The sequence below is a fragment of the Anopheles moucheti genome, chromosome 3, assembly GCF_943734755.1.
Source record: "Anopheles moucheti chromosome 3, idAnoMoucSN_F20_07, whole genome shotgun sequence".
Classification (NCBI taxonomy): domain Eukaryota; kingdom Metazoa; phylum Arthropoda; class Insecta; order Diptera; family Culicidae; genus Anopheles; species Anopheles moucheti.
Window position 1 is genome coordinate 47402870 of NC_069141.1, and position 26894 is coordinate 47429763.

The following is a 26894-nucleotide window of genomic DNA, read 5'->3' on the forward strand; positions in this document are numbered from 1 at the left end:
AAAGCAAATAAATAACTTTCGTTCCTTCCCTCGCAACCAGTCACACAATATCGATTGTCACTAGATTTTTTATTATTTTGTGGAGTTCTTATATGAATTACTTAAATCTTTCAAAACAATATATCCATTTGTTGTAAAACTGTTGTTACATTTACAAAAACTGAACCTCCCATACCGAGAAGCATGAAGTTATAGGTAAATTGTAAACCTTGTGAGTCGATATCATCAAAAATAAACAGTGACACAGCATCTGGGTTTTCAGTTGCTGATAAATGTTATGATTTGATGTGTGTAAGAGAGTTTCTTAAAACTATATGTGTAGAAGCAATTGTTATCAAGCCCCCCCAACTTCCCCAACGCAGATATGGTTCCGATTATGATTTGAAGTCTCATTTTTCTATTTAGTTGTTCTATTTAGTAACTTGTGGATATTTACTATGGAGAGTTATGTTTCTACATAACCAGCTCGGACAGCTGGTTATTTACACCGGGGATGGTCTATCTAGATTAGGTTAGGCCGATGATTATGATAGCAGAGTGATTGTTTTTTTAAATACCATCACAAAACAATAAATATAAAAATACACAAAGTATTAAGATTTTTGGAATTGAATTACAGCGAATTTTATTTTATTTTTAAGCTAAAAACTTGCTCAATATCTTCCGCTGTACGGTACGCTGTGGAATAAAAATGATTGGAAGATGAAACCAACCATTCTATTTGAAATGATATATTTGGTCGCTGTCAAGAAAACTCTATTTAGCAACTATGAAAGCGCACGTATTTAAGAAAGGGCTGAAGCAACAAATTTCACAAAAGCAAAGAAACAAAATTTGAAAGACAGTTGACTTATTTCCAGATTAAGTTGAATATGTTGGTGTTTCAACGACATGGTGTTTTCTTTCCCCGCATTAGAATTTGTGATTTCAGTTTATTCATTAATGTTTTGAATGTCGGTCAATGTTTTCGTCATTACTGCATTACTATATTACTACATAACTGAGTACTACTTAGCCTGACATATTTCCACATCGTTTCCATGAACAAATACATATATGTTATCCCTAAACAGTCTAGCACACATTTAAATGGTACTTATTAAATTACCTACTTGAGTGGTACAGAAACAACGGCAATATTAGTATTATTCTTTGGTTCTTCTCATTGCACTAAGCAAAAAACGGGTGTGCTATATTTAAACTGCAAATTAATGTTGGCAAATTTCTTTCCTCATTCAAGATTCATGGAAATGCACTGTGTATAGCGCAGGATCACGGTTTAACGTATCACATGCATGCGTGGCTAAGATTTGCAACCCGACCAACACATTAACATAAGAAAGACTCTCCGAACGCCATACATTCCAAAACCTCTCAGTATGAACACCAAACCACCACTTCAAGTTCCCAACTATATTGGTAGTGGTACATCATCTCGTCCACAAAGTCCTTCGCTGTGTTTTTCCACTACTTCCTCGAAGACAGATAAAAATGAACCTGTTACCCTGTGCGGCTGCCAGCAAGCACCAAAATCTCAATGCGCCTCGGCTCTGGGTATAGTAACACGTCACTTTCCAGCTCTCATTCAACCTACAACACAGCGTTATGCTTACGATGTTCCTTCGGTAATGTGCTTACAGGAGTTCTCGTACTGGTTCTAGCCTACACTGCGCTTGGATCAGTACTTTTCGTCACGCTGGAAGGAGATGGTGAAGATGGCGATATCATTGAAACTTCTGTAGCGGCATCCAAACCATATCCTAGGCATGATTTAGTTAGTGCAGAAATGCGCCTTAAGTAAGTACCGAATTCACGCTGATAAGTTTACACGACTACCTCAACAAATCGCACCTTAATTTGTACGTAATCCTGTCTTTTCCACTCTAGGACTGTCGATCGATTGTGGTCCATCACTGAGGATTTAAACATACTCTATAAAGAAAATTGGACTCGTTTGGCTGCCCAAGAAATATTACATTTTCAGGTAATTACATCGATACGAGAGCATTTAGAGCTGATAGAGTATAAGAAACCCAAGAGCGACAAAATAACAGCATAAAAACACTAATCACAAAACGATCGTCAAGGAATGCTGTTCTATTTCCTCCGTTTTTTACATACCTAACCATTATTCTTCTTCTCAATATCACGATTAGGACACGATAATACGAGCAGTTCGAGCTTCTCGTACACAACAGGTGACCAATGTACAGCAAAACACACGGCCCTACAAATGGACATTTGCTTCCGCTTTCCTGTACTCGTTAACATTGATAACAACAATAGGTAAGAGTTGTTGAAATGTGTGTGCATTAATAATTTGTCATTATTGGTTTTATTGTGGTTCAACTGTTACAGATTCATTATTGATATATTATTCCACATAACACTGTTTTTTTCTAATCCTATTCAAAACCAATTCCGCATCAAACAATAGAAACAACTATTATTAAATTATATTAATCATCCTTGTAGTATTAATTTTACCGCAATTAATTAAACTTTTAAAGTGATCATAACAAAAGTTATATAAAACATGCAGCAGTGAGAAATTGAAAAGTAATCCGCATCGTCGGCGATTACTTTTCTGCATCTTTTGGATAATGTTCTCATTGTTTCGCAAAAAATTGGGTTGCGGTGGGATTTACCACCACCTAGAATATATTTTCAATTCATTTGTGAACTCTGGTGTCCTGCCCAACCAAAACAGTTGCCGTCCATCAGTTCGATGTAGACGTTACATCTATTTACCTGCGTGACTTGTGTAGGCTGCCAGATTTTTTCACCAAGGTTACCGAGGGTGTGTAACCATTTTCTTTTCTCAATACGAAAAAAATCATAACACATGCATAACTTCCTTATGCCTTCAATACTTTACATTAAACTTTTACTTTGATAATTATTCGCTTAGTGAAAGCCGACCAAACCTCCAAAACTGAGCACGCAGATTAAAAGATACAGTTTGTGGTGGAATTTGCTTTCATCGTAATTTTTCATACTCTCTACTTGATCTGTTATAGGTTTTAGCGGCATTTCCCCACGGACCCAGTGGGGACGCGTGGCAGCACTGATTTATGCGCTTTTTGGAATACCCATCATCCTGCTGTACCTCTCGGCCATCGGCGAAGGCTTATCGAGTGGTATGCGTTGTCTTTTTCGTCGTATACGACCGAACCGTTCCCCTCCTGGGAGCACCAACAACAGCAACAGCAGCAATTCAAGTATTGGCAGTGTCAGCGTTCCCATGAGCAGCAAGGCAACGGTGGCCGAAATGCATAAACGGTCGCAGCAACCGAGCTACCATCAAACCTGGAACCACGGTGGCACTACCATTCACGATCCCTGCGCATACGCCCTCAATGCGCACGGGTTGCGTGCCGGCGGAATGGCAGCAAACAGCAAACTTCACTCTCAATCCGTGGTACCAATATCGGTGTGCATTATGATACTGATCTGCTATATTACACTAGGGGCGGTACTGTTTCATAAGCTGCAGCCTTGGGGAGTACTGGAAAGCCTATACTTTTGTTTCACTTCGCTCGGTACCATCGGGTTTGGCGATCTGATGCCGAAGGGCACCGTTGCACAATACGCCGCATCAGCATACATCATCATCGGGATGGCCGTCGTAGCAATGTGCTTCAGTCTCATCCAAACAGAACTTATCATCTGGTTGAAGAAGTTTACCATCCCCGAATCGCTACCCACATCCACCGAGGATGTGGCGCTCGTTTCGGTCGCCATGACACCGATAAAATCCTGACAACGGCCAAACGATCTTATCCCCAACGAGTACAACTCACTTCCGCGCCGTTCAAGCGCATTTCATCGCAATACTCCAGCGCGGCGTTCCACCGGCATCATGGAGAATCACATGGAATATTTCGTACCTCGAAGCGTTAGCGAATTCAATCTGTCTGGCGTAGGCGATCTAGCGCTCCCTCCGGTTAAACGCAATCTAGTGACACAGCACGCGGCCAGCTCGACCATGCTGGCCGCACCGAAGCCGCGCGAAAAAATGGTCACGTTTGAGGACGAATCCAAATTTTTGCACGGCGTGCCTACCACACCGAGAAAGCCGACCCTGACCAACGATGTGTTCATGTGACGAGACGGTTCCCGTAATGGTGAAACGCCTCCACCGAACCAGTATCCAAATGATGTGATCAAGGTTTGATATGACTGGAACACCTTCGCTCAGAAAGCTTCCGGTGTGTTTCACCAATAAATTTCCTATTGTTGACAACCTTTCGGTTACGGCCGTGTGTAATATAGAAGCTCGACCCAATGACAAGTAAATAAGGATCACAGCATATGTGTAACACAGCGAAGGTGGAAGAAAGTTTTAATAATCGGTATCAATAAAACAATGTTTTATGAGCATCACCTTCTCTCCTCTCGCTCAACTCAACGAAGAACTTCATCAAAAATACTGTCAAATGTCCCAAAGGAACAATCACCACACTCATGCAATATACATTACTAATGAATGTATGTATGTAGCTATTAAGCAAGATTATCGGTTTGGTCAAAATCGTGCCAACTATTGCACGTACGGTTTAGGTAGCAAATAAGTGAGTGAGATTACAGCAACATTTCCGCGAATAGTGACAACGACGAAAAGCGGTATACACCCATTGGAGGCAGAGTAACGTCGCATTGAGTTTAACTGTTACTAACCTCGATCGAAAACATGTACATAGTATTCTGTTGTAACATTGTGAGGCCAATAAAAAAACATAAACTACATTAGAAAAAGCCAGCGAAATACCACGATTACAATCTGTTGATGAGTATATACTGATTTCTGCTGCCATGTTAAATGTTTGTTTTCAAAATTTTGATTTCAAAAAAATACTTCTCAGTAAAAAAGCTGCTTGCTGCGAGGTAATGTTCTTACTCTCGTTAAACATAAATCGTGATTTTACGGGAAGTTTACCAGAAGTTTACGAAAATTTACAATGAAAAAATATTCTCCGTTTACTTTACCTTCGGAAAGCATAACGTCACCTGATTTTACCTTTATGTACTGTATGCTATTGGACCTTATTGCAGGGGATGATCATCCACTATGCAACTTCCAGGGGCTCCAAGTACCAAGCATACCTTAAACACCTGAACGATGAACGGCAGTGCGACGGATTGGGACCTCCTGAACAATTAGGATCACGACAATTTATTGAGAAGTCCCTAACATCACGGCGAATCCTCTTCCTAAATGACGATGGCCATTCCCCTAGGACCTCCAAGGAACTGGATCCTCCATTATCTTACTATAGCCGAAACGCAACATCTCCTTCATGTTAACGAACAAATAGAACGTTTAGCACGTTGTCCTCGCCTCCATATTACGAGGATTGCGAGGAGGTCATTCCACCTTAAATTTAAATAGATAAAACTCGCGCTCTCAATCAAACCTATTTACCTATTAAAATTATCTATTACTCAATCAAACATAGCTAATTTTAATCAAACATACTTTGTCCTCTGGCACAAGCCAAAGTAACGTTCTCGGGCTCAGGTACAAGCCATCAGTATGTTCACGCAAAATAAACTAACGCCATCTGCCGGTAGCGGATTTTCTCGAGAACTCAAGAACGTCTACTGCTATTGTAGCGTCTACTACGGTTCTTACATGTTTTTGATATTCTTTTCTTTGCTCTGTTTGTCGTGTGCAGTGTATTACTTCCTTTTGATAGTTATCTTCATTATGCCGTAGATATGACCACATATTGTACTACATAATATCATCCTTTCCTTTGGTGTGAATTTTCCAGTACTTCTCTTGTATTGCGACTATTCGCAATCTTGGAATAATCTATTATAACTAAATACAAGGTGATATTAAACCCGCTATGAATCTCACTTTAAACCACTATTATTATGTTACATTCATTATTTATGTTCAATTATTTTGTAATGAACGATTTCCGCGTATGTCTCGATTGTCCTGCTAGTGCCCTTCCATCAAATATGGAGTCCGGTTACTATTTTAAGCTTTTCCAGACTCATGGACACCCAGAAGCACATCTCGTGAGTTATGTCATCATTATCATATCATTTGTATCATATCATATTATATCATCTTTGCTTACTCATGAAAAAAGTTCTTCACTATTTAGATAACCGTTAAGCTTGTTTTAACGATAATTTGATTTCTGAATCTATCTAATACTACTAATCTACTAATACTATTACTAAGCGTACTAATCTAATTGGCAATGGTTACGGGGGACACTGTGTAATTTCAGGTGGCACGATCATTACAACTTCAATCAAACCATGACATACCAATCGTGCTTGCGTTTGTATCTTAATTCAGATCTTTGTGTTACCCAGTGTTATTCACAATTCTTGTTTGTGTTTCTCAGCAAATTACAAACGTACACTTTCATGGTATATTTCAAATGCTTTATTAAGATTTTTTATGATTTGTTCCATATTGTTCATGTTAATTTTAATATCTAATTAGTAATAGTACAGATCTACACTTTGAGAACTTTTGCAATTTGTGTTAATTCACGGCACTCGATGTGAACGTATAGCATATTATACAGTATCGTACGATCAATAGATTCTATTACATGTAGGTCCAACACAAGCTGAAAGATTCTGCAGTGCTAAGCTGTACTTTGCTCTAACAGAGGGAAGAATTTCATATCCGATGTTATTCATTTGGTACATATCTTTGGTAATGTCGTACGCTTCAACGAAATGCTGCAATATATTAAAACAGCATTAATATGAGACCGGAACAGCTGTCTTGCACAGCACTACCTCGTCATCTTTGAACTCGCAGTAAATAAAGTTCAAATCTTCTGCTAGGTGACGAACGCAATTGAAAGTATTGTTCCAGGCATCTTGGCAGTGGCAGGCTGCATCTACAGTGCATAACTGAAGCCTATCATGTGCGTTCCAAGGACACAGTGGATTATACGTTTCCAAGTTTCCTTCACCCCAGTATTCAATTAAAATTTGTCTCTCATCTACATCCTTCCGTTCACCGTTCAGTGGCAGTGGTCGACCATCTATAGCGAACGGAAGCTGCACATTGGCTAATCGAAGTATGGTTGGCGCGATGTCAATTAATGCGACCGCTGATTCTTGCAGAGTTTTGGGATCGATTAAAGGGCCTCGCACAAGTAAGGGAACTCGAATATCTGTTTCATACGGTTGCCGTTTATCATACGCCTGAGAAAATTGTCCTGAGGATAATAAAAACAGTACAATCAATTAAAACGCTAGTGACATTCCGTGGGTAAGTAAAATTTACCTAAATGAAATCCATTGTCGGAAGTGTAGAAAATAAATGTGTTTTCAAGCAATTTTTTTTCCTGCAACGTTGTAACAATGTTATCTACCATATCATCAACGGCCATCAATGTTTGCCATCTTTTGCGGTAAATAGAGTCGATTTCATCCAAAAACTCCAAAGGCAATGTAGACGGCTGCATAGTCAAAAGCCAATGTTTTTCTATTGTTTAAAAGAGACAGAAAATTATACGCCTTCACGAAATGTGCAAATCATTGTGTCACAGGAGGTGTTATATTACGCAATGGACTGGATGATATGTTAAAATTTGGTGTTCGAACTGCCTTTGCGTTTGGGAAAAGATGTGCATGTCTGTTCGCCGGTGTAAATGGTGCATGCGGAGCTGGAGGCGCAATCATTGCAAAAAATGGTCGTTCTTCGTTCGCTTTCCGTAGAAAATCTATTGCCTTAGAATTCTAAAACCAAAATAAAACAAATCGAATGTATATATAAATAGATATCCAACGGTATCGTGTACATTGTAACAGACAACTTACCAAGTAATCAGTAAAATATTCATTAGCATAAGTAGTCTTTTTGCCATTTTCCGTGACCGTAAAGTTATAGTAGCGCGAATTGCCATGTAAGCCAAACCACTGAGACCATCCCGGCGGAATAGTCTCGGAAAAATATTCATTTAGATACTTCCCAGCAAAAAATGTATCATACCCAGCATTAGACAACAACGCAGGCAGTGCATCCGGTTCAATGTTTTTCTGCCAGTGCGGTCCATAGCATCCACCGGACAGGGAATTATTGATTGCTTTATGATTGTGAGCATATTTTCCCGTCAGAATTGAACTTCGTGATGGACAACAAATTGGGGATGTTGTAAACTACGTAAAGCAAATAAAGTATGTATCAAAAGTGTAAACAATTTTTACTGGCATTTCACAAAACAAACTACTTACGGCGTTGGTGAAGGTTATTCCTTCGTTAGCGATGTGGCCAAGGGTCTTTACCATCGGTGTCTGCAAGTTGGGTATAGTGTTTCACGCGTGTCTATTTCGTACAATAACAATACCTACCATACCATGCAGTACGATGTCTTGATCATCGGTAAGTATAACCACAAAGTTATATCCGCCCTTTGTTGCATCTGCTTTAACCAAAGAACAACCACAACCCACAATCAACAAAATGCTTACAAGTCTGGGATACGCCATCATACAACAAGGATTTATTGTTAAAGTACTGTTACACTATTATTCAATTATCTTCCTTCAATGGGCTACGGATGGCATTAGTTCCAGACCGACACATTCCTGAGCAAATCGCACGCCGACGACGAACAGTGATGCACTCTTCACTAGAGCCCTGAATGGGATAAACAAAATCCATGAAAGACCAGTAGGATACAAGAAAGGGACAAATGCAATGTGCATCTGCAAATCGTTCATACCATTTATACTCATCGTAGTATATGTTTTTGAAGAAGCCGACGAATCCCGACGATTTCTGAACCATTCTGATGCGATGTTCACTAAATTTACTGTGCACTATTCAGAATAAATCTATTCTTTTCTATTCTATTCTTCCCGATTTACGCACAATTTCTTTCGGGCGCGTGGTAATGTGTGCTGCGATTAAATTCTATGTTATTTTCTGAACAGCTGTCAAGCTGACACAGAACACAAATCATCGAATTTTATTGCAAGGCATTTAAAAAAAAACAGTTCAGTTGAAAAAATGGGCAATATTTATCGTTCGGGTTGAAATATGTTTATTCATACAAAACGGCTAGGTACTTGTACTTGTTATACACTAGATAACTACGTAATTCACAATAACCTAACTAACTAACACACTAACTAACCGTTAGCAATGTGAACTTTTATTTCATTCCACACTACTGTTCACACCCTTTCTGCTAACATGTTCGCTGAATCCTTACCATTTTACGATTTCAAATTCAACTGTAATAGCTTTTCTTTAATCGTGCTCTCAACATTCAGCAAATATTTTAGACGAATTATTGTTTCTTTGGCTCCATCCATATCATTCGACTCGAATAGTTGAACTAGCTTGGAATTAAGATCTTCGATGTCTACTGATAACTGTGATGCTACCTTTTGTAGCTCTTCCGCAGTTTGTGCATCTTCCACGGATTCATTAAGATCCATCATGGTAAAGAGAAATTCCTTATCAACGGAAGTATTTTCCTCCGAAATGGTAACACCGCTCAACACAAGTAAATACTTGCCTCTTTCAATCGATTTCGATAGAGTCCTATAAGCTTTGTTAATCAAGGAGCTCCATTCTAACGCGATCTCTTTTTCTTGCTCAGATTTCTGAGCAAATTTGTCCGGATGTATCATACTTTGAATATGTCGATAATTCTGCACAAGTGTCGAGGTATCGATCTTGAATTCCTTGTTGATTTTTAACAATTCGAAAAAGTCCTGCAACAATAAATTCGCTTGTTAACGAAACTATTTCGTAAGCCCATTCGATAGTGCAAACTCGTTTTACACACTTGTTCCTTCGCTGTTTCACGTATTGTGCCACAGGATGCACAGAAAAACATGTTAGTAACTTCGAAATTACCACACTTCCAGCACCGGTTAGCTGCAGTGGCAACAGCTCTGCACTGCATTGTTGACATCTGGAGCCATCTTTCCAATCCTCTTCTAAAGTGCGAGAATACCAACATTGCTTCCTGAAATGTATACCAGTACCAAAATATCGCTTTTGCTACAACATTCTTCTGAAATACTTGCAGTGTTTATTAGAATTATGTTCTTTTCCACTTACGATTCGATGTGCCGGGTTTCCAAAAAGCATCTATTTTATCAGCTATTCAACATACCAGCAGGTTATATGCCCTGAGCAATTTGACAACCAAAGGTCGCTTCAAGTACACCATCATAATTCACACTGGGATTTCGCCAACACAGTCACGAACAAAAAAAAATCTTGAACAATTCAAAAACAGCCTTTACATAATCCTGCATAAAATGTTTGAAAGAATGAATACCGCAGAGGATTTGCCTTAAATGTGTAACTAAGGGATCAGACGGTGCACAAAAACATCTAATTTTGACATTTTACATCAGCAGACATTGCTTAACAAATTACTACTTCTGCAGTCGTAAATATTAACCATATAGTGAAAATAAAGTCTTCCGCTAAATACAAATATGATCATCCGTGTCACTTGCCATGTGACATATTACAGCTAAAGAAGAAGAAGATTGACACGCTTCACCAAAAATCAGCCGCATTCGGGGAAACTTGATACAACCGCACATTGTCCGGCGTCTTCTTTTGACGGGTGTCACAAATTTGTTTGGGCGCAAAAGTTCGGCTGTATTAAAATTGTCTCTATTCTCAAAAAGTGCTGTTTAAACTATCTCATAGTGTTTGGTTAGGCCAACGCACACCATTATTGTAACACTAAATCTACATCGTACGATAAAACGATATTTTCTACCGGCCGCACTTGCTTTCTTGTTGCGTTGTAGCGCAGCAAACATTTCAAGCAAGCAGCATTAGCTAGCAGCAGGCTTCTATCATCCGCTATCGCAATATTCACACATTCTTAAGTACCCCAGAAATAAGTTGCAACTGGAACCACAGATTCCCGCCTTTCCAGCGAGCAGAACTGCTGATAGATTTTGCTCACTTTAGTTCGCCATTGACGCCATCTTTGCACAGGCAATGAGCAACAAAAAGCTGAAACCCGAAGAACCGGTTGAAGAAGCAAATGAATTTTCAGTCGAAAAAATTTTGGACAGCAGAGTCGTGAATGGAAAGGTAGTATAGATGCAAAGGTTATGGCAGGTGTGCTAAGATGTCAGCAATCATTATTTTCAATTCCCTTACAGGTAGAGTATTTTCTTAAGTGGAAAGGTTATTCATCGGAAGAGAACACCTGGGAACCGGAAGAAAATCTTGACTGCGACGATCTAATTCAAGCATTTAAAGAATCCAAAAAGAAGAAAGAGGGTACGTTAATTGCAGTAGTAAAAAAAATCCTTTTGTTTAAACTTTCGGTTATATCCTCACTATCGCCAGCGAAAGAAGAAAGTTCTGGAAGGAAGAGCAAACTAAAGGAACCATCGGATGAATCGAAGGTAGCTCCAGCTAAACGGAAATCTACGGGAGACAAGAAGATGGGATTTGAACGGGGTTTGGTCCCGGAAGAAATCATTGGTAAGTTTATTTTTAGTTAAGTTTTATTGGTAAGTTTTAATGTGAGTTAAGAGTTCTTGAGTTAGAAAGTTGCTTCATTTTTGTGATATTGTCACCAGCAATGGCATAGTAGGATTCAAAAGAAAATACCGTACATTAATGGCCAGCTTGAAGACTAGGTTTGTAAGCCTATCGAGAATCTGAAAAATAATGACACCAAAAGTATACGCAATGTGACGTCAAACAGCACCCTTCAACACCTCCAAGTCAATGTTGAGAGCAAATGGGCTCACAAACAATCAGAAATCTTATTTCTTCAATATTAAAAGTCTTAAGAGTCTTTGAAGATGTTAAAACCAGAGGGGGGGTTACAGAATACTGAAAAAAAATTCCTTGAAAGTTAAATTTTTTGGAATTGCAGCTAAACGAATACAACGTCGTATTTTTAGTTTTTTTTAACAATTTTAACTTGCTTAGGAGAACTATTGTTGAAGAATATTTTGTTCTGTATTGTATTGTTGAAGAAAATATTCTAGCAATTCAAATTTGGTATTTTAACAACGGTCCTAATATATGGTTGTGACCTGTAAAATTGTTGATCTGTTGTTTCTGTTGTGCGTGTTTCAAAATCAGGCTTGTGCATAAATATTATTTTTATACCTCGGAAAACTTCAAATTTTAAACTTTCAATAGTGTAACCTTTCAGACGATTTTTTAATTTAGTAGCTAATGCATATGTTACGCACTGCTGTATTCTTAGGTGCAACTGATGACCATGGAAAGCTGATGTTTTTAATGAAATGGAAGAATGCAGCGAACGCCGACTTAGTACCCGCTGAACAAGCAAATGTTAAATGCCCGCAAATTGTGATTAAATTTTATGAATCCAGACTAACATGGCAGTCGGCTGAATCAAGAGCGGAGGCGCGAGTGGATTAGGAAGTACAATTGTTTATAATTTTATGTGTCTCATAACCTATTACTTTCTGCTTTGTTTACTGTTTCATCAGTTATACTTTTACATGGGACTTCAGAATCAATATCATTAGCCAACCATTTTTAATATACAATCCGCAAAAAATTCAAACTTGGTACTATATTTTGAAAATATTCACGTATTCTTGGACATCTCTAACATCATAACAACAATTTCATGATTAATGGGATAGCTAAAACTATTTTCCCATCTAAGTAAACGAAATACGAAAATGGATGTAATTAGTGTAAAATAAAGATTTTGTCTTCATTAAATTGCTCGAATTTTTATGTAAAATTATATCAAAGTACCAAAACTAACCTAATCCCTACATGTAAGTACAGGCAGTCCCCGAGAAACGCGGTTCCCGAGATAGCTAGTTTATAGCACACAATTTAAGCAAAAAGGTTAAAAATTGGTCGAAAATATTTTTTTTGTCATATAAAACATTTCTTTCTAACTTATTTTTATGAATTCTTTCTAAAATTCGACTGATTCGTTGATTAAATGAAGTGTAGAGAAGGAAGTCCACTCTGTGACTTTGAAGTATAAACGAATTAACACCAGGATTCGACTTACGCGGATTTTTCCCGGGTTATAGCGGTCCGCTATAATAGCGTATCTTGGGGACTGCCTGTATTCCAGATTTCGCTTATAGTAAATTTACTCTGCCTATGTGGAAATCTCACAAAATTGTTCGGCCTATATCAACCCATTGACCAATGCTACCTTGGGTAGGATCGTAATAACGGATACAAAACCTACTCATCGACAATACGACATGAACTATAGGGAAAAAAGCGTAATTGATATATGTTCTTCTGACAATCATGATCTATTTTATCGTAACAACAGAGCAGCAGGCGTTCGAATAACTTGAAAAGGCGTTATGTTCCGCACTGATCGAATCCTCAACCGAGCAAAGGAACTTAATTGGGAAGCTTAAAAGTAATTTGATTATACTCTAATTTTTCATTATTTTCTTACGATTAATACTACTTTTTGACCATTGTCTCGTCCACCTTTTGTTTTGTTTTAGCTACGTAGTTCTTTCCTTGTCCGTTATGTGTTCAATTAGTTCTGATGCAAAAGCAATAAATTTAACAAAATAAGCACTTAATATGATCGACGAATTTGAATATCGTAAGAAAGTATGCTGAGGTTACAATTCACACATACAAGAATATAAAAATAGTGAATGAATAAAACAAAAAGAATATTGGAAAACGCACGGGTTCAATACATTCGAACAATTATTATCGACAATTACAAATGGCAAATTTTTTTAGCGCAAACCTTCGACAAACGCCACTTGACATTTTCGACTGCAATGGCATCAATTACTGAAGTTCAGCACTACGCGTTACCTAGGAAACGAAAGACGGCTAAACAGCCAAACAAATTGACGAGTTACGTGACGCTGAATTTTTGGCAAGATTATATTAAACATATAGCTTCACAGTATTTGATGGAAGACGTGAACAATAATTCTTCGGTGCGATCCTACCCAGATCGTCCAGCATCTAGAAGAGGTTTGGGACCTAACAACAATTTATTAGCTTCGGCTAACTCGGCCTATTCGGCAACACCAAGTCCCGTTGCTGCCATACGACCTGGAACTGCGATGAAGTGAGTGGTTTGTTTTTGGTTTAGGCAATTGGCATCTGATTCACTAACATCCCGCATTGTGCACTTTACAGGCCTCCTTCTGCCTTGCGAAGTGGAACTGCTAGTAGACTGCTGGCAAATAATGGAATTCCCATTAGTTCGTCAACATCTCAACGCATTGGGACAGCTTTGGGGAATGTTGGAAATGTATGCTTTTCTGTACTTTATTCAGGGCTATTTTGTTTTAACATGTTGAATGTTTCAAGACAAAATGGCCCATCTATCATCATCGAAATTTTACTGTACAATGTACAATAATGTACATCCCAATCATTTGCAGAGAATGGCTGAACGACCGATAACACAACATGGCATTAGCGGGCTGTCAACTTCTTACGGTCGACTGGGAACTGCTGCCAGTAGTAATCGTCAAATCAAAGATAAACGCTACTGGCATGCACTACTGCAAAGCAAAATTCAAGAAATCAATCAAGAAACGAACAAGCTTCTGAAAGAGAAAAAATTTCTCGACCGTGAACGATCAGCTCGGAAGCTTTATGAAAAACGAGTGAAAGAGGCTGCAAAGGAGTTGACAAACCTGCAATCTACATTGACTTCGATGAATTTAGCTTTGGATAACTGTACCTCGGGTATGACCCGGCAACATCTTTTGAACGAAACAGTAGCATTGAGAGAGCGAAACGAACATATTCAGGAACAATTGGAACTGATTTTCAAACAACGACAACAAAAAGACAACGAAAATAAAGATCTGGAAAAAGAGACGGAAAAGGAAAAAAATAAAGTGATTGAAATGATCAACTCACTGCCCGAGGAAGATCAGCACAAGTATCGGGAATATCAAACGTTGTCGGAAAACCTTCGCAAACAGAACGTAATCTACCACACCCAGATCAGTGAGATGGAAAAACAAAAGGAAAGATCGAACACTATGATCATGAATTCCCAGACTCGCTCTGAAGCGCATCGTCTTAAATCGAAGCTGAAAGAATTGCTGAACAAAAGGAACACTTTACGTGAGGAGGAAAACAATCGTCTTTCCCCAGCGCAGGAACGTGAAAAGCTGATTAATGACGTCCGCTCAAACAACCAGGCACTAGCCAGCATTGGGAAACAGTTGAAAATTGTTGAAGATCAGTTGATTGAAAAAAAGGAGACTTTACAGCAGATAGACCAAGATCTTGAAGAAGGCAACTCTGAACGACACGTTAAGTACAAGGAACTTAAAAAGCGCGATGAAGTAATGTCTGCATTCATGGACAGTTTCAAGAGCAATATGAACCAGGAACTACAAAGTAAGATGATATTGCTCTGCTTGCAGATGCATTTGTGTATAGCAAATAATTTTTTTAAAACTATTATTTTAGGTGTAGATACTTTGAAAAATCAAATCACATATGCGATTGAGCAAATTACGTTGCAAGGATTTAACATGAAAGCGATCGGTGGTGACAAACTTGAGGGCAATGGCTTTACTTCGAAAAATGATCTCAATTCCCATGCCGGATTGATGAAAGAATATAAAAAGCTCGGCATACAACTGAAGCAACTGCAAATATTGGAAAAACGCACGATGCAACAAGTTAATTCCTTGCGACAAGAAGAAACAGAGGCCCTTCAAAACATTCAAAAGTACGCTAATTTAGAAGTACCACGTGCGGATGCAATTATGAAGATGAACGACCTCACTTCAATACTACAAGAAATGGAAGATAAAAAGCGTGTCACCGAGAATGTGGTCGATGAAGCGCGGAATAGAAATCACGAGATTAAGGTCAGCCTCAAAAGTAATGACACGTATCGACAAATTTCTCACCTCGAAGATAAATTGGTCGATTTAATGAAAGAAAATAAAGTACTGCAGGAAACGGTCAATCAGATGCAACAGGTAACCATATATGCCCAAGTGCTTTTCTTACAGGTTTAGCTTAAATTAAATATTCCTTTTATGTTTTTTTAGGAAAATAACTACACAAAAACACGTGCTGAAGTACATGAGTTGGTTAACGAACATAACACACTTTTAAGCAGTGAGATGGAAAGTATATCTGCAAATCGTTTGATATAGAAAATCCCTTTCAAACTAACCAGTAAAAAATATCACAATTGTAAGTCTACATTTAGCACGGGATATTTCAGCAAATCATGCATAAAATATGCATATTTCGATAGTATATATTTGTTTGCATAATAATAAAGTGAATAACATAAACGAAACGATGAGCAAGTAAGGAATTTATTTAGGAATAATGCTTAAAACATGTACATTAAGTTAAAAAATATGCCGTAATAGTATTGGAATAGTAAATTGAACTATTCCAATTGATAAAGTTAAAGTCAACTCATTTCTACTCTCGAGACTAATCTTTATTAGATGACAGTTTCTAATCGCATCGTCCAAAACCTTCGAAAGATGTCCAATTTCATAGGTCGCTTGAATAAGTTGGATGTGCGTTGTACAGAAACCAATGCACCGTGTTGCGTTTTCCCACGTGATTATTACACTGTAGAGACATTTTTGTACATGTTGCCCTACGTTGTGTAATTATTCCTTTATCGTCAAACATTAACTTCTCAATCATTCCAATCCTTTCCTTACGCTTCCTTGCACGCGACTGGCTTGCTATCTTCGCGCTCTCACTGGCATTTGCAACCTTTTGTTTAGGGTCGTTACTTCTTGTAGAAAGATGAGGGACTTCTATAAGTTCAATCCCTCACCACTTGGAACTTTTCTCAAACTCTCTGTAAATATTGACCAAACCAATTTTTTGTGTCCCATCGAATGTTAATTTTAATCAGATATCAGTCAAAGCAGAAGCAATGGCTTTCAAGTCAAAGTTACGCATCTTCGCAACAATTGCTTTGAAACCAGCACAAGACAAAATGTAACAAAACAGTAATTCATCGAACATTACAATATACGTTTTAAGTTTCTTAGTCACGGGTGGACACCATACGAACACCGAATGAATTTAGACACGTGACCCGTTTACAACACGTATTACGAACAATATACATCTAAAAACGACGTTACAACTTTCGCGCTCCCGAAACGGTCATAGTGTCTGGCCGCGCGCCCATGTGCTGACCTCTCGCTAGCACCGGTGGATTACATTTACACTATCGACCCCTGACCGTTGCTTGTCAACAGTGAGTTACCGTGTGGGATCCACCGATGCGATATAGGGTGGTCCATAACAATACGAAAGGTTGAATTCACGATTTTCAGCGAAATTCAATCTGCAATACCATTCTCTCTAAAATTTAATTCTTGCATTTCGATTTGTCGTCCACAACACGCGTTATGACGTATTTGTTGATAGCAGCGTTGCAATATCATGCTAAAATTACAATTACGGGCAGCGTTCATACTGTTAGCAGCATAAACATTTCTTCAGATTGCTACACAAATCGCCTTTCTTGTTTACACAACGTGCAACTCAAAATACGGTATCTCTTCTGTTCGACGCACATATTTTTTTACATTGTATTTTCACTGGGAGCATTGGAATGACAGGCCGAAGAGCATAGTGCGATGTTTTATTTCTGCAATACGCCGAAGTGCGATGACTTTTCCCAAACTTTGACAACTAATGGTTCAGTCCGTCTGGTTAGACGTGTGTGTGCGACTTGAAAACTACGAAAACTCTGGGAAAAGTGCGTTTTTCTTGTACTACAGCTCTGCAAATTCGACTTATTTATTTTCTAAACTTTACTTCATGTTTGTTATGAGTATATCAAGTACGAGCAGCTTCAAATAGCGTTCGTCTGTACTCATTAGTGTCGTGCGTGGCAGCTGCCGTATGCGCCCTATGAACGAAGATTCCTAACCTAGAAAATATCCTCCCTCCGCTTAATATCACTCCTATTTGTGAAACTTTTTGCTATTTTACAACAATTGACTGTGAACAGGAAAAGGTCCATCCTACCTCAATTAATCTTTGCTTGTAATTTTCCTCCATTCACAGTCCAACTCTAGCTGGTGTTACGATGTCTCGTTTCTTCGCCGGTGGTTCGGATTCTGATTCGGATAGCTCCTCTGATAGTGAGCCAGTGATTCGTCAGCAAGTTGCTCAGTTTACGGTAAGATTTTCGCCATCGCATGAAAGCTAGGGTGATGTAAACTGATTTCAAGAGTTTATGGATTACATTAATTTGAAATTGTTATTTTTTCATGTTTACAGTTCAGCGATGAGGAAGAGGACGTCAAACGCGTTGTTCGGTCGAAGAAGGAGAAGCGCTATGAGGATCTCTCGAACATCATTAAGAGCATCCGCAACCATAAGAAGATTAGGGATATGTCCAGTGTATTGACCAGTTTTGAAGAATTCATGCGCGCCTATACGAAGGCTTTGCCGGTAGTAATGAAGGAAGAAAATGGTGTTACGCCGCGCATTGTTGTTCGGGCTCTTGCCGAATTGGAAGACTTTGTTAATGAGAGCTGGGATGACAAAGATAACCGCAAGAACCTGTCGAAAAACAACAACAAAGCGTTGGGTACGCTACGGCAGAAATTCCGCAAGTATATCAAAGATTTTGAATCGGATTTGAAGCGTTTCCGTGCCGCTCCTGAAGAGTTTGCTGAAGAGGAAGATGACGACGAACGGGAAGAAGAGAAGGGATCGGACGATGAGCCTGAGAGGGTAGTGATTCAACCGGATGTACCGAAAGCGGTGTCTTTCAAAAAGGAACCAGAGAAGGTGAAGCCCGTAAAACCGGCCGATGATTCCGATTCATCAGACTGGGGAAGTGATTCCGACTCGGACAGCACTTCTTCGGATGAAGACGCAAAGTATACGAGCATTCGTGACCGATTCTTGAAGAAACCTGAAAAGGGTACGGATGAGCAGGCCACCGCTCCTTCCGGTGCGATGGGCGACGATGCGTTCAAAAAAGAAAAGAAGAAAAAGACCGGCGACGCACTAAAGAAAAAGAAACCTAAGCAAGACGAAATGTTTGACGAGAATGACGAGGAGGAAGAAGGGTGGAAGGTGGTAAATGGAACTCGGTCTGGCGCTTCCGAGCAACCGAAAATGTTCGCTAAGGATGCTGAAATCGACACAAAGCTGGTCGTAAACAAATTGAACGAGGTGATGGCTGCCCGTGGTAAAAAACGAACTGATCGAAAGATGCAGATCGAATTTCTGCGAGAGTTGCGTACCGTGTCCGAGACGAATAACCTAGGTCCGGCAGTAGCGGCCAAAATTCGCTTCAACATCGTGTCAGCAATATTCGACTACAATCCAAAAGTGTCCGGTGCGATGAAACTGGAGCACTGGAGCAAACTGTTGGAAGAAATCCAGGAATTGCTGAAGTTGCTGCTGGAGCACGAAGATGTACATCTGTCAGAGTCTATCTTGGACGAGCAAGAGGAATATGACACGGCTCCCTTTAAGATTCGCGGCTGCATGTTGACAGCAGTTGAACGTCTGGATGATGAGTTTATTAAACTGTTGAAAGAGTGCGACCCGCACAGTAATGAGTACGTTGATCGTCTAAAGGACGAGGTACCAGTCACGAACATTATTGAGCAGGTCGTAACATACGTAGAGCGGTTGGGAAATGAGATGGAAATCTGCCGTATCTATCTGCGCAAAATTGATCATTTGTACTACAAATTTGATCCCAACGTTTTGAAGAAACGGAAGGGACAGTTACCTGCCAATACTGTCACTTCGGTAGAAGACATGGATAAGCTTTGTCGTTACATCTACGCCAAGGATCAGACCGATCGGTTGCGCACGCGAGCCATTCTGTCACACATTTTCCATCACGCTTTGCATGATAACTGGTTTCAAGCGCGTGACCTGGTGCTCATGTCACACCTCCAGGAAACGATTCATCATTCCGATCCCGCAACCCAGATTCTCTACAATCGAATGATGGCAAATCTGGGTTTGTGTGCCTTCCGCCACGGTAACATTAAGGATGCACATCTTTGTTTGGTTGATTTGATGATGACGGGTAAGCCGAAGGAACTGCTCGCACAAGGGCTTGTGCCACAGCGCCAGCACGAGCGTTCGCTAGAGCAGGAGAAGATCGAGAAACAGCGCCAAATGCCGTTCCACATGCACATCAATCTGGAGCTACTTGAATGCGTCTATCTGGTTTCGGCGATGCTGCTCGAGATTCCGTACATGGCTGCACACGAGTTCGATGCACGTCGCCGCATGATCAGTAAGACATTTTATCAACAACTCCGATCATCCGAACGGCAGTCATTGGTCGGGCCACCGGAATCGATGCGCGAACATGTGGTTGCAGCGGCGAGGGCCATGCGACACGGCGATTGGAACGCTTGTGCCACCTTCATCGTGAACAAGAAAATGAACGTTAAAGTGTGGGATCTGTTTTACGAAGCAAACCGTGTTCGCGAAATGATGGTAAAGTTCATCAAAGAAGAATCGCTGCGCACATATCTCTTCACATACTCGAACGTGTTTGCATCGATTAGCGTACCGCATTTGGCGGATATGTTCAAGCTGCCGAAAAGCAAGGTCCATTCGTTGATCAGCAAGATGATCATCAACGAGGAGCTAATGGCATCGCTTGACGATCCAACCGAAACGATCGTGATGCATCGCTCTGAACCATCCCGTCTGCAGGCGCTTTCGATGCAACTGGCCGATAAAGTGACCAACCTGGTAGATGCGAACGAGCGTATCTTTGAAATGAAACAAGGTAACTTCTTCCAGCGTGGAGGAAACCAGGGCTACAATCGCGATCGCCAAAACTATCGCAACCAGAACCAAAATCAAAACTGGAACAACAATCGCAGGCAGGATAACCGAAACCGTGGCAACCGCGGTAATCAGAATCGTGGGGAGGGGCGAGACCAGCGTGAACACCACCGTGATCACCACCGTGATCAGCGTGAACATCGAGAGCACCAGCGTGAATTCAGAGAACAGCGCGAACAAATGCGCAACGTCGATTATCAGAGTAAAGCAGAGTAATTCTTCAACGAAAACGTGCCAACGCATTGGCCAACCTTCTTTTTTGACCCGCAGCAAAATTATCCAAGCAGCCAGTAATACCTTGGCGCAACAAGCAAATATCGAACCCTTTTTCATCTCACATTTGACAGTACGGTGACCCAACCTTGCATGGAATTGTTAAAATTACGGATGATTGTAAAGTTTGAAAACAAAACATTGGTCCGCTTTTTTAGCATTCTACGTTCTAGAAGGGCAGTATTCTATCGATACATACATATTATGCAAAAAACGTTCATAAAAGTACAGCTCCGCAGAAAACTCGACTTGTTAACACAATTGAAAACAGTTCACCCAATAAATGAACGATACATGATTGCCATTCGATGTGAACTAGCCGCACACCAGTTGTGTTGTGCCGTATTTACAATCGCGTGGCATGTTGTCTCGTACATGGAGCAAAATGCAGACAGCGTGCCGCACCATGTTTGCGAAAGAAAAACACGATAAAGTAGAAATCGCAACAACAGGAGCTGAACATAAGGTAAGTGGTATAAAAGTTTACTTAATTTTGTTTTTTGGATTTTGGATTTGAATGAGACATCTGTTACACATAAACTGCGAAAGAATTTTTAAATTAGCAGTTTGTTTTCTCAATACACCTTTAAATTATAAACAATTATTAATTTACTTTTGAAAGTTAAACATAAACAATTTTACTTAACACGTTTTAAATTATGTTTAGTTATCTGTTCAAAATTGGGCAGGGAAAGGAAAGAATAATTGCTTATTAGGTACAGGAAACGTCCCAAAAGTAATGAGCCTCATTCTATCGAGTTCTCAACGTGGCGTAATGGAGGCGCCCAGTCACAACGCCTTCCTCGCGTCGGGCTCGTATTCTTCCTGGCGTGGTTCTACAGTGGTTGTGGTTAGTTATGGGTCAAGTAGCTCTTTCGAATGAGCTGAGCGATTGAGGTAGCTCTTTCGCTCTCAACCCAACACTAATTGTGGTTATCTACAATCCCGTTTCTATTACCATGGCTGAAAAGTGCGCACTTATTCGATTAAGGGCACTCAAAATAATGTCAAAGAACCCATAAGATCATCCCGACAGATCCGATGCGATCTATGAAATTCCTTAAAAAATGCTTTTTACTTTTGCGATGATCTTTGTATGCTGTAATTAGGCAACAAAATAAATTTAATAGGCAGGCGATATTCTTTGTTTTATTTTCTTTATGATACTAGTACCTTTTCTAGATGGACGATTTACATACTTTCACACTGTTATTGGTGGGGTTTTTGAGACTGTAGTAGTCGAACTTAATTAAGGTTTAAATCCAAAATCTAAATACAAATAATGTGGCCAACGTTTGTTGGAGGCTGTGATACTGTCTCCTGGTATGGTTATGGGTTCATTAACTGCAATATAGTTAGCATTGTTGATGAAATAAGTTTTAAGGAATGCGGAGCAATACGTGTACAGTACAATACTAATATTTTTTTCATTATCATTTGTGGCGTTGCTTATTTGTTACCATGATCTCTATGCATGGTCGCTATGCTATGCTTGATTAGTCCCCTGCCTGCTGCTCCTTTGCGAAATTACAGCAAGGGTGTCTCGTAAAACTTCTTCGTTCCAACTGCTGTGGGATGTTTCTTTTTATTATTTAGTATCATTATGGACCCTACGTTTGGCTTTTGTGGCTTTATGTGTTTCTCCGTTTACCGGTGTACTGAATGTACATGTAAACAGGATAAGTGTTATGCGCTAGGATAAGTCCAAATAAGCAGCGTTTCAAATTAGTTTGCACATAGAAATGGCAAAATATATCATTTAATTTCTAACGCAACAACATATTTATGTTTATGGTTCATGTTGTGTGTTCATGGCATTAACCCGTTGCAACATCGGGGAAATGTACTAACATGCGTAACAGTTTCGTTATAAACACTAGTTGAGCAGCGTCCCATTGGTATGTAAATTATATTGTCTTTAGAGCATGCCACTACTGTTACATTGGTTAACACTACAGATTTTCTTGATTACTACATGCTAGCAGATCCAAATGAGAGCATGGAAAGATAAATGGCTATCGAACGCATCCACTGTTATTTTCAAACCTGTGTCCTCAACTATTTGTGCCGAATTTGGTGTGTGCATTCTGTGAAACGTTCCCTAGTTGGATAATCACCCCTTACGCAGCTACAATACACTGTTGACTTTCGACTCGGTTTGCAACACATCGTTGTTCCCTTTTGCCTGATCACTGTTTCTTAAGCTAAATCCTTTTCCCAATTACGTGTCCTGCTTTGCGTCTACTCCGTACAATTCGTGTCGTCTTTGTCGTTTACCTTACTTCCATTTTTATTTATGCTTTAATTATTGTCAATTTGGAGTGCATCACTTGCTGGTGCTATTTTGGGCAATAACTCACGTCACTAAACATGCTGATTAGCTGATTTAGAAAAAAAAATATGCAAAAGCGCTCACCTTTCCACGAATGGGGTGGAACCCTTAAAAGCACGGTGGTCATGCTCTCTGCCATACACGTTCCTCCTTTGCCCTACGCTTGTTCTCTATGGTGGTTCGGCATTTGCAATGTACGTATGTGTATATTTTATGACTGTATATGTATATGTGTATATATTCATTTACGGTTTTTTGTATATAGATATTTATGTATATTTTGTATAATTGTTTGTATACGCTTACATCTTGATCTAACCGTCTAGCTATTGCAAGATGGTACTTCATACCGCACCTACCATAGTTTCCCTCTTTCTATACTCGTTTACGGATGGTCCACAATTTATTTTATCTCATCTCTCTTACTCTCCCGCATCCGTGCCTTGCCTTGTATCCTGCGAGAGAAAACTGTTGCTTATCAGGTTCTGCGTCCCGTTGGCGTTTATCTTTGTAGTTAGCTGTACTTTCTAGTGTTGGATTGTTTGCTACTTAAATTTCAATCAACTTGAGTTTGAAAGTATATATCAAACCACGCTTCGTACTGTTGAGCAATGATGGGAATGTTTGGAGCAGTAGGTACTAAACATATAAATTGCACGGCCGGCGTATGTATACGCGACCTTCCAAGTGCTGCCTAGTGTGATGTGGCAAATGAAACGTACATTGTGTTGGATAAACCTGAAACACTGTTGATGATGAGAATGCGTAGCGTTGTGCACATTTAATCTTGGGTAAAGCTTCCTGCCATCATCTAGCCCCCTCTACAGTAAGAGATACTGCAAGATTGCTGTTACTTCTCTTTTTTTTACATTTGTAGCCTTTCGTTTTATTGCTGCTATTATCGCCGGCATTAAAGTTGCTTATGGTCACTTATTGCTTACTATCCTGCTCGTATTGGTTTGATGAAGGAAAACAACGTTTATAGCTTCTTGTACCAATAAAGATAATGTTCACCATCTTCCACTAACAGCTCATCGACTCCTGCAAGTAGTTGAATAGTTTAGAAGAATTTCTATTGTATACTTAAGTCATCTAAGACACATTTTACCTAGTGGAGCTATTAACTGATTTCCAGGAGGATTTTTCGTATCCGGCCTTTCGGGTAAGCGATAAAGCAGCCAATAGTGATAGCTGTAAGTAGAGTATAAACAAGTTGTCACTCACTGGCGCCGGCAAGCGTTTGATGTAGTCCAAACAATACCTTTTTGGTTCCTCCTTCATTCCAGCCAGCGTGTGCACATAGTGTCCGTTGGGCCATTCGCGTGCTTCAAAAGCAAACCTGCAAGTACGTTAACGCACATTAACATCACCTTACGCACGCACCCTCATTAATCTGGTTTGAATTTCATCGCGTAACATAGTACCTAGGATCGATTTCTGCCGCTTGCTTCATGGCACGGAAAAAGGTGGTATTTTTCGGTGAAGTCAAATCGAGGAAATACTCTTCCGTTTCGTTCGTACCCACCCATAGGGTGTAGGTGTATGAGACATTTCTTGGTTCCATTTCTTCTACGGGCGATATGCCGAGACCTACCGGTGCAGCTAGTTTGGGTTCTCCATTTTCCGATGGTTCGTTCGATTCACGCATCACATGATCACATTGTAGCGCCCGAACTGCACCCAACCCACGCCAACCGAGGGCAAGCACAATATCGGCCGTTAGTCCAATGCCGATGCTAGGATCCTGCAAATCCGAACAGAGCAGTGGCAGAGAGTGCTAAATGCTACAGCGTTTTGCTGCGGATTCGTTTTGCTCACCTGTCCATCTTGCAGCGGTTCCTCCGTCCAGCCTCCGTCGGTACGTTGCTTGGCCAACAGCCACTCGGACGCGGCAGTACGATTCCATTTGCCGGCCGGATCTGGTTCCAAGTCTTGCAGTGCTTGCATAGCCAGCGCCGTGCTTCGAAGTGAACCAAAGCTTCCCTGTGGCCCTTGCAAGCTAGCCAATCCACGAGCTGGACGGCGGACGAAGTGCTGCAAATGACGATGCCGATGATCGGTTACGATGCATCGTAATGCCAACAACACCATGGCGATCGTATCTGCAACAAAACCACAAATTAATAATCCGTAAGATGTGTACAACACTGTTACTATTAATACAATGAGGAGCCTTGAATCCCGTCGTACGTACCGACATCGTTAACCTCACCACTAGCTATATCCAACAGGCGACGTATCTGGCGCTTTCGCACATGTGTTGCCGAACTACATATGGCAAGGGCGGTCAGGGCGAACTCATACTCCTGCCCCTGATCGTGCTCGTGATGTTCCAGAGCGGCCACCAAATCGTGTCCGTAGAAATGGCGCGCATCCTTACAGAGCCCGCCCATCGCCAAGATGTACTTGGCAACGTGGTCCGTATGAGGTAGCTTGGCCGTGGCATGATGCCGATCAAGCATCGTCAACACCTCAATGTCCATCTGCTTGATGGACAGCAAATTCTCCAGATCCGATACCGCCTGTATAGGATTGTCGTTTTCCGATGGATCGCGAGCACCGGACAGCTCTTTGGCCAGAATCACCATGTGCGTATCGTTGCCCCAGCTATAGTCGGGCGACCGTTTCTCCCTCAACCAGCAGAGGGCCCGCTGTATGCCAACACTTTCAACCTGGTTAGGTCCTCCAGGTCCAAGCTGTTTTTCCTCGATCTGCGTAACGTCCACGGGCAGGCTGTCGATTAGATCTTGACGCACCGATGTTTGGGTTGTCGAGGAAGCAAAGGACACAGACGTGTTTGATATGTACAGCGGCGAAACAGGCGACGGTTGTGAAGGTATTATATCGCTAGTTGGTGTGGTGTAGTATCCTCCAACGGTCGCACTCGGTTGAGCAATTGTGTAGGAGCCCGTTTGCTCCGTGGGAAGAGTGTTGAGCTGAACGGTCGAGGTTGTGTACAGCTGGTACTGGTGCTGCTGGGTCGTATGTATTAGACCTGCCGTTGTATGGACCGCATCCGTCATACTTTGCACGGTCGGCGGTACGATGGAGGTGACATTTTCGCCAAGTGCTCTACTGACCAACAGCAGTAACGTACCTAGCGTTGTTGCAATTTGCATTCGATGTTCCATTTCGTGTCTAAATGTTAGAACAAGGTTAGTTTGTAATTAGTTTAATAAAGCTTTAAGCAATACTGGCGCCAACATTTATTATTTTAAATAATCCGTTAGGTTTGGTTTATAAATTAAAGCTAACGGGCGTGGCAGAGACTGACAGTACAAACACAAAAAATATCATTAGGTTTACCGGCACTAAAACTTTGAATGCTAAAACTATTTCAAAAAACATCGTGATCCATCGCACACTTGCGTAATTCCCTTTCAAAAGTTGGCGTTTGGTGGTGGATCCGACGCTTGGACGCCACAGAAAACCGGAAGGATACGATGGCTTGGGCAGACATGGGAGGACTTAATGCGGGAAAATTTAATCAGGTCGTTG

The 26894-nt window shown here is 40.5% G+C and overlaps 8 protein-coding genes across 9 annotated transcripts; 4 read left to right on the plus strand and 4 right to left on the minus strand.

The window, feature by feature from the left end:
- Positions 1–1313: 1313 nt before the first annotated feature.
- Positions 1314–4757, plus strand: LOC128302370 (potassium channel subfamily K member 10-like). The gene is made up of 5 exons (XM_053039181.1): positions 1314–1554; positions 1641–1797; positions 1888–1984; positions 2157–2286; positions 3021–4757. Exons 1-5 carry the CDS (start codon positions 1380–1382, stop codon positions 3761–3763), a joined length of 1302 nt encoding a protein of 433 aa, XP_052895141.1. The 5' UTR covers positions 1314–1379; the 3' UTR covers positions 3764–4757.
- A 1666-nt stretch (positions 4758–6423) lies between these two features.
- LOC128302613 (N-acetylglucosamine-6-sulfatase-like) lies at positions 6424–8481 on the minus strand. The gene is made up of 7 exons (XM_053039477.1): positions 8341–8481; positions 8224–8283; positions 7810–8148; positions 7554–7728; positions 7274–7474; positions 6778–7205; positions 6424–6717 (listed from the first exon to the last, which is right to left on the minus strand). Exons 1-7 carry the CDS (start codon positions 8479–8481, stop codon positions 6568–6570), a joined length of 1494 nt encoding a protein of 497 aa, XP_052895437.1. The 3' UTR covers positions 6424–6567.
- Positions 8418–8901, minus strand: LOC128302614 (uncharacterized). Its single transcript, XM_053039479.1, has 2 exons — positions 8715–8901; positions 8418–8629 (listed from the first exon to the last, which is right to left on the minus strand). Exons 1-2 carry the CDS (start codon positions 8777–8779, stop codon positions 8536–8538), a joined length of 159 nt encoding a protein of 52 aa, XP_052895439.1. The 5' UTR covers positions 8780–8901; the 3' UTR covers positions 8418–8535.
- A 120-nt stretch (positions 8902–9021) lies between these two features.
- On the minus strand, positions 9022–10195 carry LOC128304358 (iron-sulfur cluster co-chaperone protein HscB). The gene is made up of 3 exons (XM_053041540.1): positions 10067–10195; positions 9789–9971; positions 9022–9714 (listed from the first exon to the last, which is right to left on the minus strand). Exons 1-3 carry the CDS (start codon positions 10094–10096, stop codon positions 9211–9213), a joined length of 717 nt encoding a protein of 238 aa, XP_052897500.1. The 5' UTR covers positions 10097–10195; the 3' UTR covers positions 9022–9210.
- Positions 10196–10590: 395 nt separating this feature from the next.
- Positions 10591–12690, plus strand: LOC128305961 (chromobox protein homolog 1-like). Of its 2 annotated transcripts, XM_053043611.1 has the most exons (4): positions 10591–11068; positions 11140–11260; positions 11330–11467; positions 12207–12690. In XM_053043611.1, the coding sequence occupies exons 1-4, from the start codon at positions 10973–10975 to the stop codon at positions 12383–12385; spliced, it is 534 nt and encodes a 177-aa protein (XP_052899571.1). In that variant the 5' UTR covers positions 10591–10972; the 3' UTR covers positions 12386–12690. The 2 variants fall into 2 exon arrangements, with proteins under 2 accessions (XP_052899571.1, XP_052899570.1); XM_053043610.1 differs by having other exon boundaries at positions 11140–11467.
- Positions 12691–13890: 1200 nt separating this feature from the next.
- On the plus strand, positions 13891–16173 carry LOC128305960 (intraflagellar transport protein 74 homolog). The gene is made up of 5 exons (XM_053043609.1): positions 13891–14051; positions 14123–14237; positions 14371–15346; positions 15419–15939; positions 16012–16173. Exons 1-5 carry the CDS (start codon positions 13891–13893, stop codon positions 16117–16119), a joined length of 1881 nt encoding a protein of 626 aa, XP_052899569.1. The 3' UTR covers positions 16120–16173.
- A 1465-nt stretch (positions 16174–17638) lies between these two features.
- LOC128303948 (eukaryotic translation initiation factor 3 subunit C) lies at positions 17639–21446 on the plus strand. Its single transcript, XM_053041052.1, has 3 exons — positions 17639–17708; positions 18020–18134; positions 18236–21446. Exons 2-3 carry the CDS (start codon positions 18042–18044, stop codon positions 21005–21007), a joined length of 2865 nt encoding a protein of 954 aa, XP_052897012.1. The 5' UTR covers positions 17639–17708; positions 18020–18041; the 3' UTR covers positions 21008–21446.
- Positions 21447–22156: 710 nt separating this feature from the next.
- On the minus strand, positions 22157–26527 carry LOC128301532 (uncharacterized protein CG3556). The gene is made up of 6 exons (XM_053038074.1): positions 25591–26527; positions 25215–25498; positions 24821–25140; positions 24658–24735; positions 24505–24587; positions 22157–24437 (listed from the first exon to the last, which is right to left on the minus strand). The coding sequence occupies exons 1-6, from the start codon at positions 26525–26527 to the stop codon at positions 24376–24378; spliced, it is 1764 nt and encodes a 587-aa protein (XP_052894034.1). The 3' UTR covers positions 22157–24375.
- Between the last annotated feature and the right edge of the window lie 367 nt (positions 26528–26894).